At 49.2% G+C, this 16,124-nt stretch overlaps 1 protein-coding gene across 1 annotated transcript in view; it reads left to right on the top strand.

Annotated features, from left to right (window-relative positions):
* Positions 1 to 15,843, top strand: part of ZFHX2 (zinc finger homeobox 2) — a 33,818-nt gene extending 17,975 nt beyond the window's left edge. Inside the window, 4 exon segments of the mRNA XM_030186752.1 lie at positions 176 to 376; positions 2,856 to 2,979; positions 3,262 to 8,097; positions 14,272 to 15,843. Coding sequence (XP_030042612.1) covers positions 176 to 376; positions 2,856 to 2,979; positions 3,262 to 8,097; positions 14,272 to 15,269 — 6,159 coding nt within the window. The 3' untranslated portion in view covers positions 15,270 to 15,843.
* Positions 15,844 to 16,124: the final 281 nt, after the last annotated feature.

The following is a 16,124-nucleotide window of genomic DNA, read 5'->3' as shown; positions in this document are numbered from 1 at the left end:
GGTGGGGCTCTACATGTGGTTCCAGGAAAGGGGGGGCTCCTTGTGTCCAGGGGGGAGGGGAGAACGTGGGGTTTCCTCGGTGTCCGAAAACTATTTTAGGGGTTCCGCCATAGAAATAAAGTTTGGGAATGGCCGCCGTAAGCTACCCCTCTCTCTTTCTCTCTCTCCTTTCCAGGTGTTCTGCTGCCCCTACTGCAGCTTTGTTAGTCAGGCGATTGAGCAGGTGCGGGCTCACGCCATATCCCAGCATGCACTGCAGCCCAGATTCCACTGCCCCCTATGTCAGGAGCAGCTGATGGGAAGAACCAACCTGCGCTTCCACCTTACCCACATCCACAACGTGGTCTCTGAATGCGTGGAAAAGCTACTGCTTGTGGTAAGACACTTGCCTGTATAGGAATATTAACGCAGGGAGCAGCCATGTGGATGCTAGGCAGTCCTTCCTTCTACGGTGTGAGGGAGACCTCTGTTTGCATTCCTACCATGGGGGAAGGAGAGATGGGGCAGCAATATCACAATTTCAGTTCTGAAGGGCAGGTGAGTTCTGAAGGACTCCCAGGTGACCATCCTGCTTATTTTTGAAGAAGAAGGCCGGCCTTCTTCCGACACAAATCGGGAGATGGCCGGCCGTCTCCTAATGCCGGCCAAATCGGTATAATCGAAAGCCGATTTTGGCCGGCTTCAACTGCATTCCTTCGCAGGGCCGGCCAAAGTTCAAAGGGGCGTGTTGGCAGTGTACTGAAGGTGGGATGGGGGCGTGTGGCTGGCTTCGGCCAATAATGGAAAAAAGAAAGCCGGCCCTGACGAGCATTTGGCCGACTTCACTTGGTCCCTTTTAGTTCATGACCAAGCCTCAAAAAGGTGCCCCAACTGAACAGATGACCACTGGAGGGAATCGGGGATGACCTCCCCTTACTCCCCCCCAGTGGTCACCAACCCCCTCCCACCCAAAAAAAAAAAATTAAAACACATTTTTTTTGCCAGCCTCTATGACAGCCTCAAATGTCATACCCAGTTCCTGGAGCAGTTTTTAGTGGGTACTGCAGTGCACTTCAGGCAGGCGGACCCAGGCCCATACCTCCCTACCCTCCAAACCCCCCCAAAACCCACTGTACCCACATGTAGGTGCCCCCCTTCATCCCTAAGGGCTATGGTAGTGGTGTACAGATGTGGGCAGTGGGTTTGGGGGGGGGGGGGTTGGGGGGCTCAGTACCCAAGGTAAGGGAGCTATGCACCTGGGAGCAATTTCTGAAGTCCACTGCAGTGCCCCGTTGGTGCCCAGTTGGTGTCCTAGCATATGAGGATGGACCAGTGCATTAGAAATGCTGGCTCCTCCCACCACCAAGTGCCTTGGATTTGGCCGGGTTTGAGATGGCCGCCATGAGTTTCCATTATTGGGGAAAACCAATGGCGGCCATCTCTAACGCCGGCAATCTCTAAGGCCGGCCCAAATGTTGAGATTTGGCCGGCCCTGACCGTATTATCGAAACGAAAGATGGCCGGCCATCTTTTTCAATAATACGGTCGGGAACGCTACTTTACGGGGCCGTCCCCGGAGATGGCCGCCCATAGAGATGGGTGGCCCCGTTCGATTATGCCCCTCCATCTGACCCTTGCAGTTAGAACCGTGATACTGTTTCACCAACCTCCCATAACGCTTGCGGGAACATAGTAGAGGACTCCTGCACACCCTAGTGCAAATGGCTGTCTGCACAATGACCATGTGTGATATTAGTGCAAACCACAGATACACACCTGCTGTCAGTGAAGTAACATGTGCGGTATTACTGAAAGTGCCTGCCACAGGGACACATTTACTGTCAGTACAGTGACTGCTTGCGATATTAAAGCAGGACTTAGTTATGTGGATGTGTTTACTGTTAGCACAGCAACGGTGCACTAAATCAATAGTACATGGTCTGGCCACAGCGGCACAGTTACTATACAGTATTAAAGTAGGGCACAGGAGAAGCGTAGCAGGTTAAAGAAGTGGGCTGTGAACCAAGGAGTTACACTTCACCCTCCATTGCCTTGGGCACTATTTAGATTGTAAAGCCAATTTGGATAGGGAAATAATTCGTGCACTTGAACATCTAACTTGTCTTAAGCTCATGTTTGCAAATGGGCTAATAACAAATCTGAAATTCAAATACAAATGTACTCTCAGCAGAGCAGCTCTGTGTGGTATTAATCTAGAACCCAGCCACAGGACACATTAACTGCTCACACAGCAGCCATGTGCAGTATTAATCAAAATCCAGCCAGCCACAGGGACACATTTTACTGTCCACCCAGCAATCATGTATAGTATTAATCCAGAACCCAGCCACAAGGACACATTTACTGTCGGAGCACGACTGCGTGGTATTAATCCAGAATGCAGCCTCAGTACAGTCCACACAGCAATCCAGAACCCAGCCGCAAGGACACATTTACTGTCAGAGCAATACTGTGCACTATTAATCCAGAACCCAGCCGCAAAGACACATTTACTGTCCCCACAGCAGCCATGTGCGTTATTAATCCAGAACCCAGCCACGGGGACAGGTTTACTGTCAGCAGAACAACCCTGTGAGGTATTAATCCAGAAGCCAGGCCTTGGGATGTGTTCACTGTCTGTAGAGTACGCCTTTGCAGTACTAATCCAGAACCCAGGGTATAGGGACACCTTTGCTGTCCACACAGCAACCCTATGAGGTGAAATATTAACTCAGAATGTGGGACACGGTGACAGATTTATTCTCTGCATAGCCATTTTGTGTAGTGTTAATCCAGAGCCCAGGCATGGGGAACATTTGCAGTGTTAATGTAGGACCATGCCATGAAGCTGAACTGGTGGTTATTTTCTCTTGCAGGCAACCACTGTTGAATTAACCTTCACAACCAAAGTACTGCCAGTTCCCAACCTCACAAAGGATGAAGAAAGCCAGAAACTTACTTGCTGTATCCCAGACCTCAAGCCAGCCAAAGACCCTGATGGTGAGTGATGGCCTGGAATTCTGGCTTCATAACAGCTGCTTCTGTGTGCCTATCACACTCAGAAATATCGCCAGCTTTTGCTCTCTCTGTATTCCTGTTCTACCCAGAAACTGGTTCAAGGAATAAATCCTTGGAAACTTCAGCCCCGCCGTCTCTTCCCCGGTATCTCTGTCATGCACAGAAATAGATCTAGGAGATAGGAGACTTTACTAGAATAGTCCACAAGATGCTCAGAAATGTATTGTTTAGCTTTTCCTGTCTCTTTTTATTCCTACTACACAGATGAGCCCTCAAGCAGCATGCCTAGAATTCCCCCCGAGTCCTCTCGTAATAACCACCACACTGAACCTGGGGAAGAGGAAGTGCCACCGGACAAAGACCTCCACAAAGACCATGAAGAACCCGATTGCATTTCACATGATGAGGAAAAATGCCAGAGTGACCCATCAGTTCTCTTGACATGCCCCTGGTGTCAGCAGCGAATGGAGAGCCTTCCCGAACTGAAGGAGCACTTGGAGAATGAACATGCAGAGCTTGGTGGCTCCGAGATCCAGCAGCTATGCTTGCCCCAACTCGAAGCAGCCAGCCGGGTCCCCGAAGATGAGGATGAAAGTTTCAGCAGTGCTGGCTGCCCTCCAGACCCAGAAGGACTAGAAGACAGACCAGTGCTTGTTGACCATGAAGCCACAGCAGCCACCGCTACTTCTAGCTTCCTCATTGACCCCCGCCAACCCCTCTCCTACCGTAAAAGCACAAACTTTGCCCTAGACAAGTTCCTAGACCCCTCACGGCCCTACAAATGTACTGTGTGCAAAGAATCCTTCACTCAGAAGAATATCCTTCTGGTGCATTACAATTCAGTGTCCCACCTCCATAAGATGAAGAAGGCAGCTATAGATCCATCTCTCCCCTCCAGAGCTGAGGTCTCTGGTGCCCAGGACAAGCCTTTCAAGTGCACCACCTGTCGGGTTTCCTACAACCAGAGCTCCACTCTGGAGATTCACATGCGCTCTGTACTGCACCAGACTCGATCCCGAGTTGCCAAGCTGGAGGCAGCCAGTAGGGGTGCTTCAGACCAGAATGCAGGGCATGAGAAAGCTGACATTGAGCCCAGCAGCAGGAATGACTCCCCACAGAAACTGGATATGCTGCCCTCCACTGCATCTCACGAACAGGCAGATATACCAAGTGCTCCTCCTGTTGAGGAACCACTGACAACAGAGTCCACCAAAAAGACCTTGGAGACCCAATGCTTGGCAGGCTCAGGACTTCCATTCATGCCCCCACCAATGCAGATGACGTTAGACCTCCACCGGCATGCCTCTTTGCTTCAGGCCCCACTTTTTACACCCCCAGTCCTTCCTCATTTCCCTTTGGTGCCAGAGTCCCTGCTGAAACTTCAGCAGCAGCAGCAACAGCAGCAGCTCCTCCTGCCCTTCTACCTACATGACTTGAAGGTGAGCCCAGAAATGGGCCTTGCTGGGGTTTCACCTGTGCTGTCCATCCAAAGATCCTCCCCTATGGCAACTGGTGGGGGTGGTGTGCCCAAAAAGTCTCCAGTGCCAAAGGAAGAGCCACAACTGGTTGTCCCATCACCTTCCACTTCCAATGTTCAGCCCCAGCCTACCCCTGCTTCCAGCACAGAGTCAACACCTCCCACTGCTGAAGAGGAGGAGGAGGAGGAGGAGGAAGAAGATGGAGAAGGCACAGCAGAGGAGGGTAAGACAGAAGTTGAGGGGGAGCAGGCAAGCAACCAAGATCCTGGGCAAACAAATGATGGTGCCATGCCACCACCACGAATCCCCACAGATGTCTCGCGAACAGCAGCCAAGGCCCTGCTGGAGGACTTTGGCTTTGAACTCGTCATCCAGTACAATGAAGGGAAGCAACCACTACCACTTCAGCATCAGCAGCATTCAGCCCCAGTACTGCCTCAGCCACCACTACAAACAGCACCTGTCCAACAGCAGCAATCCACCAGCAGAACTAGCAACATGGAAAAACTAAAGTGTGAGGCATGTGGCAAACTCTTCTCCAACATGTTAATCCTGAAGACACATGAGGAGCATGTCCATCACCGTTTCCTGCCATTCGAGGCACTCTGCCGCTATGCCGCTCAGTTTCGCAAGAGCTACGACAGCATGTATCCTCTCAGACAGACAGTCGCTGCCACATCCACTGAACCACCAGCTCCCCCTACTAAGCCATTACCACTGGAGACTGCTGTGACCCAAGCTGCACCTTTGTCAGTTCCTCAGTTACCCATTCCACTGGACTTCTCTGTCTGTTCTCCATTTCTGATGCAGTCCATACCCCTGCAGGCATTGCCTGCTATTCTTCCATCACCACCACCGCCACAACTCCCAAATATAAACACATTGGTGACCACGGGGCTGGCTAAGGTGGGTGACTCAGCAGAAGCAGAACTGATGGTGGAGAGCAGAAGCCCCCGCACACGCATCACACCAGAGCAACTGAAAATTCTCTGGAACTACTTTGACATCAACAATCTCCCATCTGAGGAAACTGTCCAGCAGATGGCAGAGCACACAGGACTGGCAGCCAAGGTGGTAAAGCACTGGTTCCGCAACCGTCTCTTCAAGGAGCGCCAGCAAGACAAGGACAGTCCTTACAACTTTAACAATCCTCCGGCCTCCTCTATGCCACTGGAGGAGGAAGAGGAGGAGCCTGGTGACTCAGCCACTGTAACCTCACTGCGTCCTGACCGCCTGGGCAGTCGTCGTTTTTCCAGGACCAAGTTCACTGACTATCAGTTCCATGCTCTGCAGTCCTTCTTTGAGGCCAGCGCCTATCCCAAGGATAGTGAAGTGGAGCGACTCTCGCAGCTGCTGGGTCTACCCAGTCGTGTGGTGGTTGTGTGGTTCCAGAATGCTCGTCAGAAGGCACGGAAGAATGCTGCTGAGGCTCCTTTCCAGTCTACTGGGAAGGGCCAAGACTTATCTTTTGGAGGAGACCGCTGTGTCTTCAATGGCAACAAGCAAAATCTGTGCAAGAAGTGCCATATGGCCTACCCTTGTATATTCCAGCTCATTGGGCATCTCAAGAAGTGTTATAAAGACCAGCTCTATGATGAGGACTCTGATGAGGCCCCAGGTGAAGGTGCTGCTACCACTCTTGAGTCAACTAAGTGTGCTTCTAATGACTCACAGAACCACGAAGCCAGTCCATTGATGACTACCATCCAACTGTCAATGGCTTCAAATACCCAGGAGGACCCAATCACTTCTGTCTCTGACATCCAGGCACAGGCCACCCCAGAAACCAGTGAGTGCCAGGAGAGTGCCAAGGGAGTGCAAGAAGACAAGAAGGATGAAATGGCATCTCAGATGTCAGAAGTCACCCCAGCTCAGACTGCGGTTGAAGAGGAAACAGATGACCTAAGCAAGCCTCCACCTAAAGATTCTATAGAGGAAACAAAGTCCTTCAGCACCACAATGACTGTCCCAGCAGAACAACCGGTGCTGTCTCCCCAAGCCACACCAGTGCCACCTCTAACTGGAGATGTCAGTAACATGTATTCATGCGAGCAATGCCAGGCCACTTTTGCTAACCCTGAACTGCTGGGCAAACACCAGAGTCTACACATTTTGGCCTCCACTCAGTTGCCACGATCCTTATTGGAGCCATCCTTGCTGATGTTTGATCACAGTGGCCCATTACTGCAAGCGCCTCTGTTGCCTGTAGGGCCTCTGACCCTGGCCCCATCTTCCCTTACTGACAGTAGTGCAGCTGCACAGACCACTCGAAAGCGGAAGCTGGAGGAGGAGGGCCTTTCACCAACAGACAGTGAAGCTGGCTATCTGGGGGATGAGCCACCGAAAGATAAGAGATTGAGGACCACCATTCTCCCTGAGCAGTTGGAGATTCTCCACCGCTGGTATATGCAGGACTCCAATCCTACACGTAAGATGTTGGACTGTATCTCGGAGGAGGTGGGGTTGAAGAAGAGGGTAGTCCAGGTGTGGTTCCAGAACACCAGAGCCCGTGAACGAAAGGGCCAATTCCGCTGTGTGGCCCCTGCTCTTCCACCTGCCAAATCCTACACCAAGTTTCTCCCCCCAGTAGGAAAGGCAGAGATGGTACGGGAGACCCCAAGGCCCTCCAGTGCTGACACCTCACCTGTTGGGCCCCCCCTGGCTCACCGAAGCCCTGCTGTTGGAGCTCAGGAAGGCTTGAAACGAGAGACAACTACTTTCTATGGTGCAATAGGAATGTCACTGCCCTGCGCCCTTGTAGGTAAGACAGAGGCATCTAGTTCTGGGAACGCATCCAATGCTACTACAGCCCCATTGTTGGCAGATATCAACACCAATTCTTCCAACCCCCCACCCGATACTCAGGAAGCAGAGGAGGAACCTAGAATGCCACTGGAAATGGAAGACGCTAGCCGCAAGAGGTCCCCACCATTACCACCAGAGATGGAAGACCTCAGTGACTCATCCAGCCTCGCTGACCCCGAGTCACCCAACCCCAGCATGACAGCAGCTTCCCGCCAAGGAGATGGATCTATGGACTCATTTGGCCAGCGGCGTTTCCGCACACAGATGAGCAGTCTGCAGCTGAAGATCATGAAGGCATGCTACAGCAGCTACCGCACACCAACGATGCAGGAGTGTGAAGTGCTGGGCAGTGAGATTGGGTTACAGAAAAGGGTCATACAAGTATGGTTCCAAAATGCCCGGGCTAAGGAGAAGAAGGCCAAGCTGCAAGGGTTGGTGCCTCCTGAGGCCACTGCCACCACTGAGGCTGCCTCACCCCCCCGTGGTGAGTGTGCCATCTGCAATGTGAAATATGACTTCTACGTGTCCTGCCGCAGCCACATCTTCTCACGACAGCACATCACTCGGCTGAAAGAAGTCATCCAGCGACAGCTGAGCAGCGAGGTCAAATACTATGACAGTTCCTCTGCCAGTTCTGCCACACAACTGAAGCCCCTGGCTGCTACAAGCAATGTCTCACCAGGGTTCTCCCCTGCAGTGGGGTTCCAGAGCACTGGTGGGCCAGTAGGGGCCACTTCGCTCCCTAGGCTTGGCCCCCTCCTCCTGTCCGGACAAGGGATCCCTGCTCCCATCGGAGGGCTGACACCTTTTAATTCAGGTGAGAGGGTTGGGGGCTGATTCTAGTCAGGTGAGTGTGAATAACCTGGGAGGGATTTTAGCTTTGTACAGGAACTACACAGCTACATAGGGGAAATCTGAAGAAGCGGGCATGGAGGGGGTCTAGGAAGTGTGTGTTCTACAAGGTTCCTCAACCTGGTCCTGGAGGCACCCCAGCCAGTCAGGTTTTCAGGATATCCACAGTGAATATTCATAAAAGAGATTTGCATGCACTGCCTCCACTGCATGCAAATCTCTCTCATGAATATTCATTGTGGATGTCCTGAAAACCTTACTGGCTACACACAGGGTACAACCTGTTCACACTTTCTGTGTGCATCTGGATTCCCTGCTGGCAAGGCACTCTGGACATGTGACCACAGCTATCAATCTGTTGCCAGAGAGAAGAATGAACACAGACATTGTTCTTGTTCTTTGTGAACAGAATTTGGAAGACCCTGAGCTGCAACAATGTTGTCCATCATTTTCAGCAAGCTCTGGTGCCAGTGCATTCCTCATCTGCGTTCTGTCCGTCATCACTGAGGACATGGATCGTCTATCTGCCACTTCATAGCAAGTGGCTGATTGGCTCTGCCATCACCAGTGACTTGTGACACCTTCAGTCAGAGAAGCTGTTATCACCTGGCAGAGACAAAATGAACAATGGCTGTATGTATTCTTCCCACTCTGGCAGCAGGTCTTTAGCTTTAGTAACAAGTCCAGAGTGCCTTGTAGCAGGGAATCCATGACGGTTGGTTGAGGCCTCAGATGCACCCAGAAATGTTGAACAGGTTGTACCCTGCACTCTGTCAGTTCAATTTTCAGTAAAATGTCTTGTGAATAATTAGAAATGTCTAATCTAGAGATTTCAAATTATTCCTATATTCAGCGGCACTATGGGTCTGATATTCCCATGTCATATACCCCGGACTCTATACAGTGTGAATTAATTTGCACGCACAAATCCAGTCGTATTCTGGATTTGCATTCACAACTTAATTAGTTAACAAGCCAATCAGCACCGATAACTAACAAGCAATTGTTGACACTAATTGGTATTAAGCAGAATTTATGCGCACAAAGTGTATTCTGTAACATGATGCGCGTAAATTATAAGTCACATAGTTGAAAAGGGGGCATGACCATATGCGTGGAATGGGTGTGTCGTGGGCGTTTCTCAAATCTATGCGCATTATTATAGAATACACCCGGTCCACACCAAGTTTTACTTGACGTAACTGCCCATGACTACATTTAGTCGCACGGATGGGTGCTCGACGTACTCTATAAACTGTGCAGAAATTTAGGCCTATTCTATAAAATACGCCTAGGCATATTTTTTTTCCATGCGGATTCTTCAGGCTCCTGAAAAATTGTCGCGGAAAATAGTTCCACCTAGGCGTGTTCTGTAACCACGACTAGATTTAGCGTAACAGGGTTATCGAATATGCTTAGCGGCCATGCCTGTGCCTAACTCTAGGCGTACAGTAAAACTTGGTGTAAATACTGGCGCCTACGTTAGACGCAGAGCAGGTGTATTCTATAACTGTGCGCGTACATTTTTGGAATGCTCATGGTCTGCCCATGGCCACACACCCCCTTTTTGGCAGCATGCATTAGAATTTACATGCACCACTTTACAGAATACGCCCAGTGAGTTGTGCGCATAAATCCTAATTAATGCTAATTAGTGTCGATAATTGCTTAAGTGGCAATTATCAGTGCTGATTGGCTTGTTAACTAATTAAGTTGCACACACAAATCCAGAATATGACTGCATTTGTGCGTGCAACTTAAGTTGTGCTGTATAGAATCCGAGGGTATACGTCTAACTCCTACATGGGAAAATCAGGTTAACTTGCGCCATCTGAACCAAATCTATAAGACAATATTTGGGAACTTATATCTTAGAAGTAGAAGCCCCGATATTCCTATATTCTGTGTACACAAGTAGTTAATTTTATCCTACATAATTAACAGGCGTTAGCTATGCACATAGGACCCGATATTCAGCTGGTGGCGATTGTTTTGCTGTCTGCCGCTGGCATTAAACCTGGAAATTTAATGCCGAGTCACGTCCGGACCATGGCATTGAATTTCCAATTAGCATCTAATATAAGAATTAAGTTATATACATACCCAGCAGTATTCTATAAACTGGGCGTGCAATTTTGCACACTAAATGTGAAAATGGACACACAAGTTTAGTGAATTAGAGGCATTATGTAGACAAATAGAATCCAGCTGTTACAGGAATCTTTAAAAGAGTGAAAAAGGATTGTAAGGCATAGATCTCTCTCTCTCTCCCCCCTCCTTTATTTTACATTCTCTGTGTCAGGAGCATCTGCGCAGATGCTCAAAGTTTTACTGATTAACCCTAGAGGAATCACCTTTGACACCAGAAAGTTGTGCATGAATTTTTTCTGCCTTGCAAACTGTCCCTAACGCCCCCCCCCCCCCCCCACCACACACACACACACAAACACAAACACATATGCTATGTGCAAGGACCCAGGGGAACTCCAGTACAAGAAGTCATAGCTTAGCATCAGTAACCTTAGGAGATGAAGCCCAAGGTCCTAAATACAGATCTCCAGGTTACCCATTTCCATCAGAAACACTCATTGGCCAGACTTAATTTTGAACTTGGTTCCAGTGCAGTCTGCCTCGGGTGTATGCAATAATGGGGTGTAACCAACCCCTTTTTCTCTCTCTCAACCCTAGGAGGAGCTGCTGGACTGTTGGGGGGGGGAGAGGATTGAAAGAGGGGAAGCTGCAGGATCATGAGGGGGGAGTAGGGGAGCTGCTAGATCACAGGGGGACTAAAAGAAGGGGGCTGCTGGATCATGAGGGGGAGTTAAAAGAGGGAACTGCTAGATTGCGGTGGAAGGGTTTGAAAGTGGGGGAAGCTGCTGGATCATAAGGGGGAGGATTGAAAGGGGAAGCTGCTGGATCATGGGGGGGGAGGATTGAAACAGGAGAAGCTGCTGGATCATGAGGGGGAGGATTGAAACATGGGAAGCTGGTGGATTGCGGTGGAGGGGTTTGAAAGTGGGGGAGCTGCTGGATCACAGGGGGGGTTGAAAGTAGGGGGAGCTGTTGGATCACAGGGGGGTTGAAAATGGGGGAAGCTGCTGGATCATGAGGGGGGAGTTAAATGGGGGAAGCTACTGGATTGCAGTGGAGGGGTTTGAAAGCGGGGGACCTGCTGGATCACAGGGGGACTAAAAGAAGGGGGCTGCTGGATCATGAGAGGGGAGTTGAAACAGGGGGAGAGCTACTGGGTCACGAAGGGAGGGGAGTTGAAAGAGGGTGGGGAGCTTCTGGATTGTGGGGGAGGGGGTTGAATGGGGGGAGCTGCTGGATTGCAGGAGGGGAGAGTTTGAAAGTGGGTGGAGCCAACATGAGGGAGGTGTTTAAAATGATCCACTTCAATCGTCAAAGATGCAAGGTATGCCACTGCTTGTACCCCAGTGCACTGCAGTAGCTGCAGCTTCAATTGAAATCAGTGTTGCGAGGCCCATGATGCATCAGAAATTCAGGACCAAACTCTCTCTCCTGGAACTGGATAACTTGGCAGCTCTATAAATGTATGAATGTGTATGTGGGGAGGGGGGGTGAGCTTTTCCAAAGGGATTCCTTGTGGGTTTAGAGGAGTTCACCCATGGAGAATGTCCCTGTCTGGGGAGTAGTAAACACCCTGTCGATAACACATCGGGTAAGGAGACAGAGGTGTGCAGGGCCGGTTCAGAGATGCAAACAGCCTTTCATTTTGAAATCTGTGCACGTCATCGGACTTACACCCACAGCATTGCGGCCTGTGCAAAAGAAAGATTCTGACCCATAAATACGAAGCGGGGCCAGCGGAAGGGTAATCAGCCCCTTAATTAACTTTCAGCCCACTAGCAACCCACTCACCGACAAGTTTATGTTAAATTTAGCAATTATAATTACATCCACACCAACCCTCCCAGAATATTCCTGTAAAAATGTAGAATTGTACATTGTACCTTTAAGAGTTAAATTTTTGGTTCCTTTATACAGCCCGCCGTAGTTTTCACCCTTTTTACTTAGCCAGTTAGCGGACTGAATATTATGTTTCTGCCCAGTCAAACCCCTTTGAATATTAGGCCTATTAAAAAGACAGTTTGCTAGTCTCCCTGGTACTAAACACCATGCAGACATCACAAGCCTCTCTGATAATGACCATCATATACCTTAAAAGAATAGGATGTTTAACAGAAAACATTCAAGAGCTAAAACAAGAAGCTGCTCAGTAAGACATTCGAAGGGGTAAAGTTGGGAGTAACAATTTATAGACTTGCGCCAATGAGGCTCGGAAGGTTTCAGCCTTTGTCATATTCCTTTGCTAAATGATCTCAGCCTGATCCTTACAAACCTTTGACCTCCAATACATCGCTAGAGGGTCCAAATACCCTGCCCAAAATCTGCTTGCATGAATGAATGGCTGATTTGGGATTTCCATCCCCAGCAGCCTGTGGTTGACAAGGAATAGACGTCTACACTGGGGAACATGCAAAGGAACTGCAGGCCATTCCCTGCTGCTCCAACCACTGGCATCACAGCAATCTGATTCGCTCTTCACTCTGCCTTTTATATCAACTTCTTTCTCGCTCTGTCTTTCTCTCTCCCTTCCTCGGGAGTAGCCTAGTGGTTAGTGCAGCGGACCTTGATCCTGGGAAACTGGGTTTGATTCCCACTGCAGCTCTTTGTAACTCTGGGCAAGTCACTTAACCCTTCATTGCCCCAGTTACAAATAAGTACCTGTATATACTATGTAAACCACTTTGAATGTAGTTGCAAAAGCAGAGAAAGGCAGTGTATCAAGTCCCATTAACAAGATTCCAGGCACAATAAAGAGTAGCAACATTCCACTACTACTACTACTACTACTTAGCATTTCTATAGCGCTACTAGGGTACATGCAGAACCCCAAAGAATAGCAAGATTCCGGAATCCCAAAGAGTAAGGAGTGGAGGAGTAGCCTAGTGGAATGTTGCTACTATATGAGATTCTGTTGCTGCTATTTGAGATTCTGTTGCTACTATTTGAGATTCTACATGGAATGTTGCTAGTAGAGGAGTCGCCTAGTGGTTAGTCCAGTGGACTTTAATCCTGGGGAACAGGGCTTGATTCCCACTACAGCTCCTTGTGAGTCTGGGCAAGTCACTTAACCCTCCATTGCCCCAGGTACAAATAAGTACCTGTATATACTATGTAAACCACTTTGAATGTAGTTGCAAAAACCTCAGAAAGGCGGTATATCAAGTCCCATTTCCTTTCCCTTATGACATCACAATATCAGAAGTGAGCCAAGTATTGGGCAATCAAGCCATTGTGACATCACTGATGAGGTTGGCTCTTATTGGTGGAATGAGTGGAGGAGTAGCCTAGTGGTTTGTGCAGCGGACCTTGATCCTGGGAAACTGGGTTTGATTCCCACTGCAGCTCTTTGTAACTCTGGGCAAGTCACTTAACCCTCCATTGCCCCAGGTACAAATAAGTACCTGTATATACTATGTAAACCACTTTGAATGTAGTTGCAAAAAACACAGAAAGGCGGTATATCAAGTCCCATTTCCTTTCCCCTTTCCCTCTGACAAAGACAGGCAGAGGAGAATTCACAGAGGGAAACTGCAGGAGTGTTGAGGAGGCAGGGAGGAAAGTAACAGGACAAAAAAAAAATGTAGAAAGATATTTTTTTCATGCAGCTCTCAATTGAGTCCTGTAATCTGTTGCAAGAGCATGTGGTGAAACTGACTAATGTAGCAGGGTTCAATAGAGGTTTGGACAAGTTCCCGGAGGAAAAGTCTATTAAAGGTTATGAGCCAGGTAGACTTGGGAATGCCATTGCTTACCCTGGAAATGAACTATGAGAATAGATGTACTTTTTGGGATCTGGTGGGTACTTGTGACCTGGACTGGCCAGTGTTGGAGACAGGATGCTGGGCTTGATGGACCCTGACCTGTCTCAGCATGTTCTTGTCCTGTGGAAGAGGTGGAGAGTCAGATTATAGTGAGGGGTGGGACGTGTGTAATGATGTGGAAGAGCATCAGATATGCCATGAGGCCAGAAGGATAGTCCTAGACCTGTAGAAGAGGTGACCATGAAAGGGGGGCTTCTTGCTAATACTGAGATGTGAATTTCTTCTAGGTCCTCCATCAAGCATTCTAGGAATCACTGCCTCCGTGGCCCCCGCTCTGCTGCCTGTGCCATCCCTCTCGAGCCGTCCTGTACCTCAGAAACCTACGCCAGACCAAACCAGTGCTGATCCTATTGCTGAAAGCTCACCAGAAAAACAGCGCAGCGAGGGACGGGTCCCTCCATCATCACTGCCATCACCTGGCAAGCCTCACAACCTGCCGGAACCGCCAGCCACAGTAATTCCAGTGTCACGGTCCAAGAACCTCAAGTCTGTGAAAGCCACCATCACCGGGGGTGGAGGAGGGGGCTCAGGATGTGCCCCCCTCCTGGGGGGGCAATTTCTACCCTTCTCCCTCCCTGGGACCCCTACACTTTTTAGCCCTCAGATGCAGGGGGCGTATTTTCAACAGCTTTACGGGATGAAGAAGAGTTTATTCCCAATGAACCCTGTCATACCTCAGACTCTCATTGGCCTCCTCCCCAGTTCTTTACTTCAGCCAGAACTGTCCCCAAAGCCGATGCCAGAACCTGCTTTGCCCTCCCATGCTTCCCCCGCCGTGGATGACACTCCGTCAGCCCCTTGCCAGCCAACCACCGGTGGCCCCCTCCCGGAGGCCGAGACCAAAGTTATGGGCGAGGACCCCCCGCTGCTGCAGAGTGCAGGCATATCCACGGTGGACATCGCCCACAAGTACCTCTGTCGCCAGTGCAAGGTCGCATTCGAGGAGGAAGGAGCAGCTGTGGCTCACCAGGCCTCCTCCACCTGCTGCTTCTATGGGGCGATGCCTACGCCCCCACCACTCCGAGTAACGGTCTGCACGTACCATTGCCTGCCATGTGAGGTGCTGCTGAATGGTAGGGAGGCGCTATCTGAGCACCTGCGGTCTCCCGCACACCAGCGCAGCCAGCTCCGCCAGAAAGACTCCACTTTTGCCAAAGAGGACGTGAAGATACCTCATACAGACTCCAGCCCAAAAAGTGTGTCTACCTCTGCGATTGTGGCTTAAGGGAGCCCATCTCAATATATAAATATATATGTATCTATATATATCTGTCTTTCACTCACTCACTCACTCACTCACTCAAGTCACACACTCACTCAACTGCCCAAGATTATACATCTCTAACACCCAACATATGGCAGACTCTTCCCTTTCCTGTTCATTCTTCTCCTTTCTCTTCCTTCTGTCTTCCTTTACTTCTCACTTCCAACCTCTCTTTTCTTCTCTGCTCTTTCCCTCATGTTTCACCTCCCTTCTCATCTCTTTCCCTCTCCCGTCATCCTTTTTCTTGTCCCCTCCGCTGCCACCTCACACAGTGCTCACTTTTTCTCCTTCTTCTTCTTCTTCTTCTTCAAAAAACAAAACAAAAGGCCAAAAATAAGAACAATCATAAGAAAATCAACACAAAGACTTCCCAAAGTATTTTCCATCTGGTTTTCCTCACTCTTGTGGAGTATATAAGTTTGTTGTTTTTTTTTCTCCTTGTCTGGGGGTGCCATTTGAAACAAAAAAAGAAAAGAAAAAAAAAAACCTCTAAGACGCTACAGTGTTTTAAAAGAACTCTTGTAAAAAAAAAAAAGTTAAAAAATTTACAAAGATAAGAAAAACTTAGAAAAGACTTCTTCAGGACATGTGAAGAACTGTGATGATCATTTTTTATTTCCTTGTATTGGGAAAATTCAAAAGAAAAATTTTCAGACTGCATTGGGGGTAATGAGGGCATCTCCTCTCTTCCTTCCCCTCCCTGAAACTACGCTGGCTGCCAATGCAAACTCCTCTTCCAGAACTGCAAATTATAGGGACAAAGAGGTGGGGGAAGTTGAGTAGAATTTATTTATTGTCTGTTTATGGGGGAGGAAA

Source organism: Microcaecilia unicolor, chromosome 14 (genome assembly GCF_901765095.1).
Source record: "Microcaecilia unicolor chromosome 14, aMicUni1.1, whole genome shotgun sequence".
In the NCBI taxonomy this organism is placed as follows: Eukaryota; Metazoa; Chordata; class Amphibia; order Gymnophiona; family Siphonopidae; genus Microcaecilia; species Microcaecilia unicolor.
Note: the sequence above shows the minus strand (reverse complement) of the source record. Positions and strands in the feature narration are given on the sequence as shown.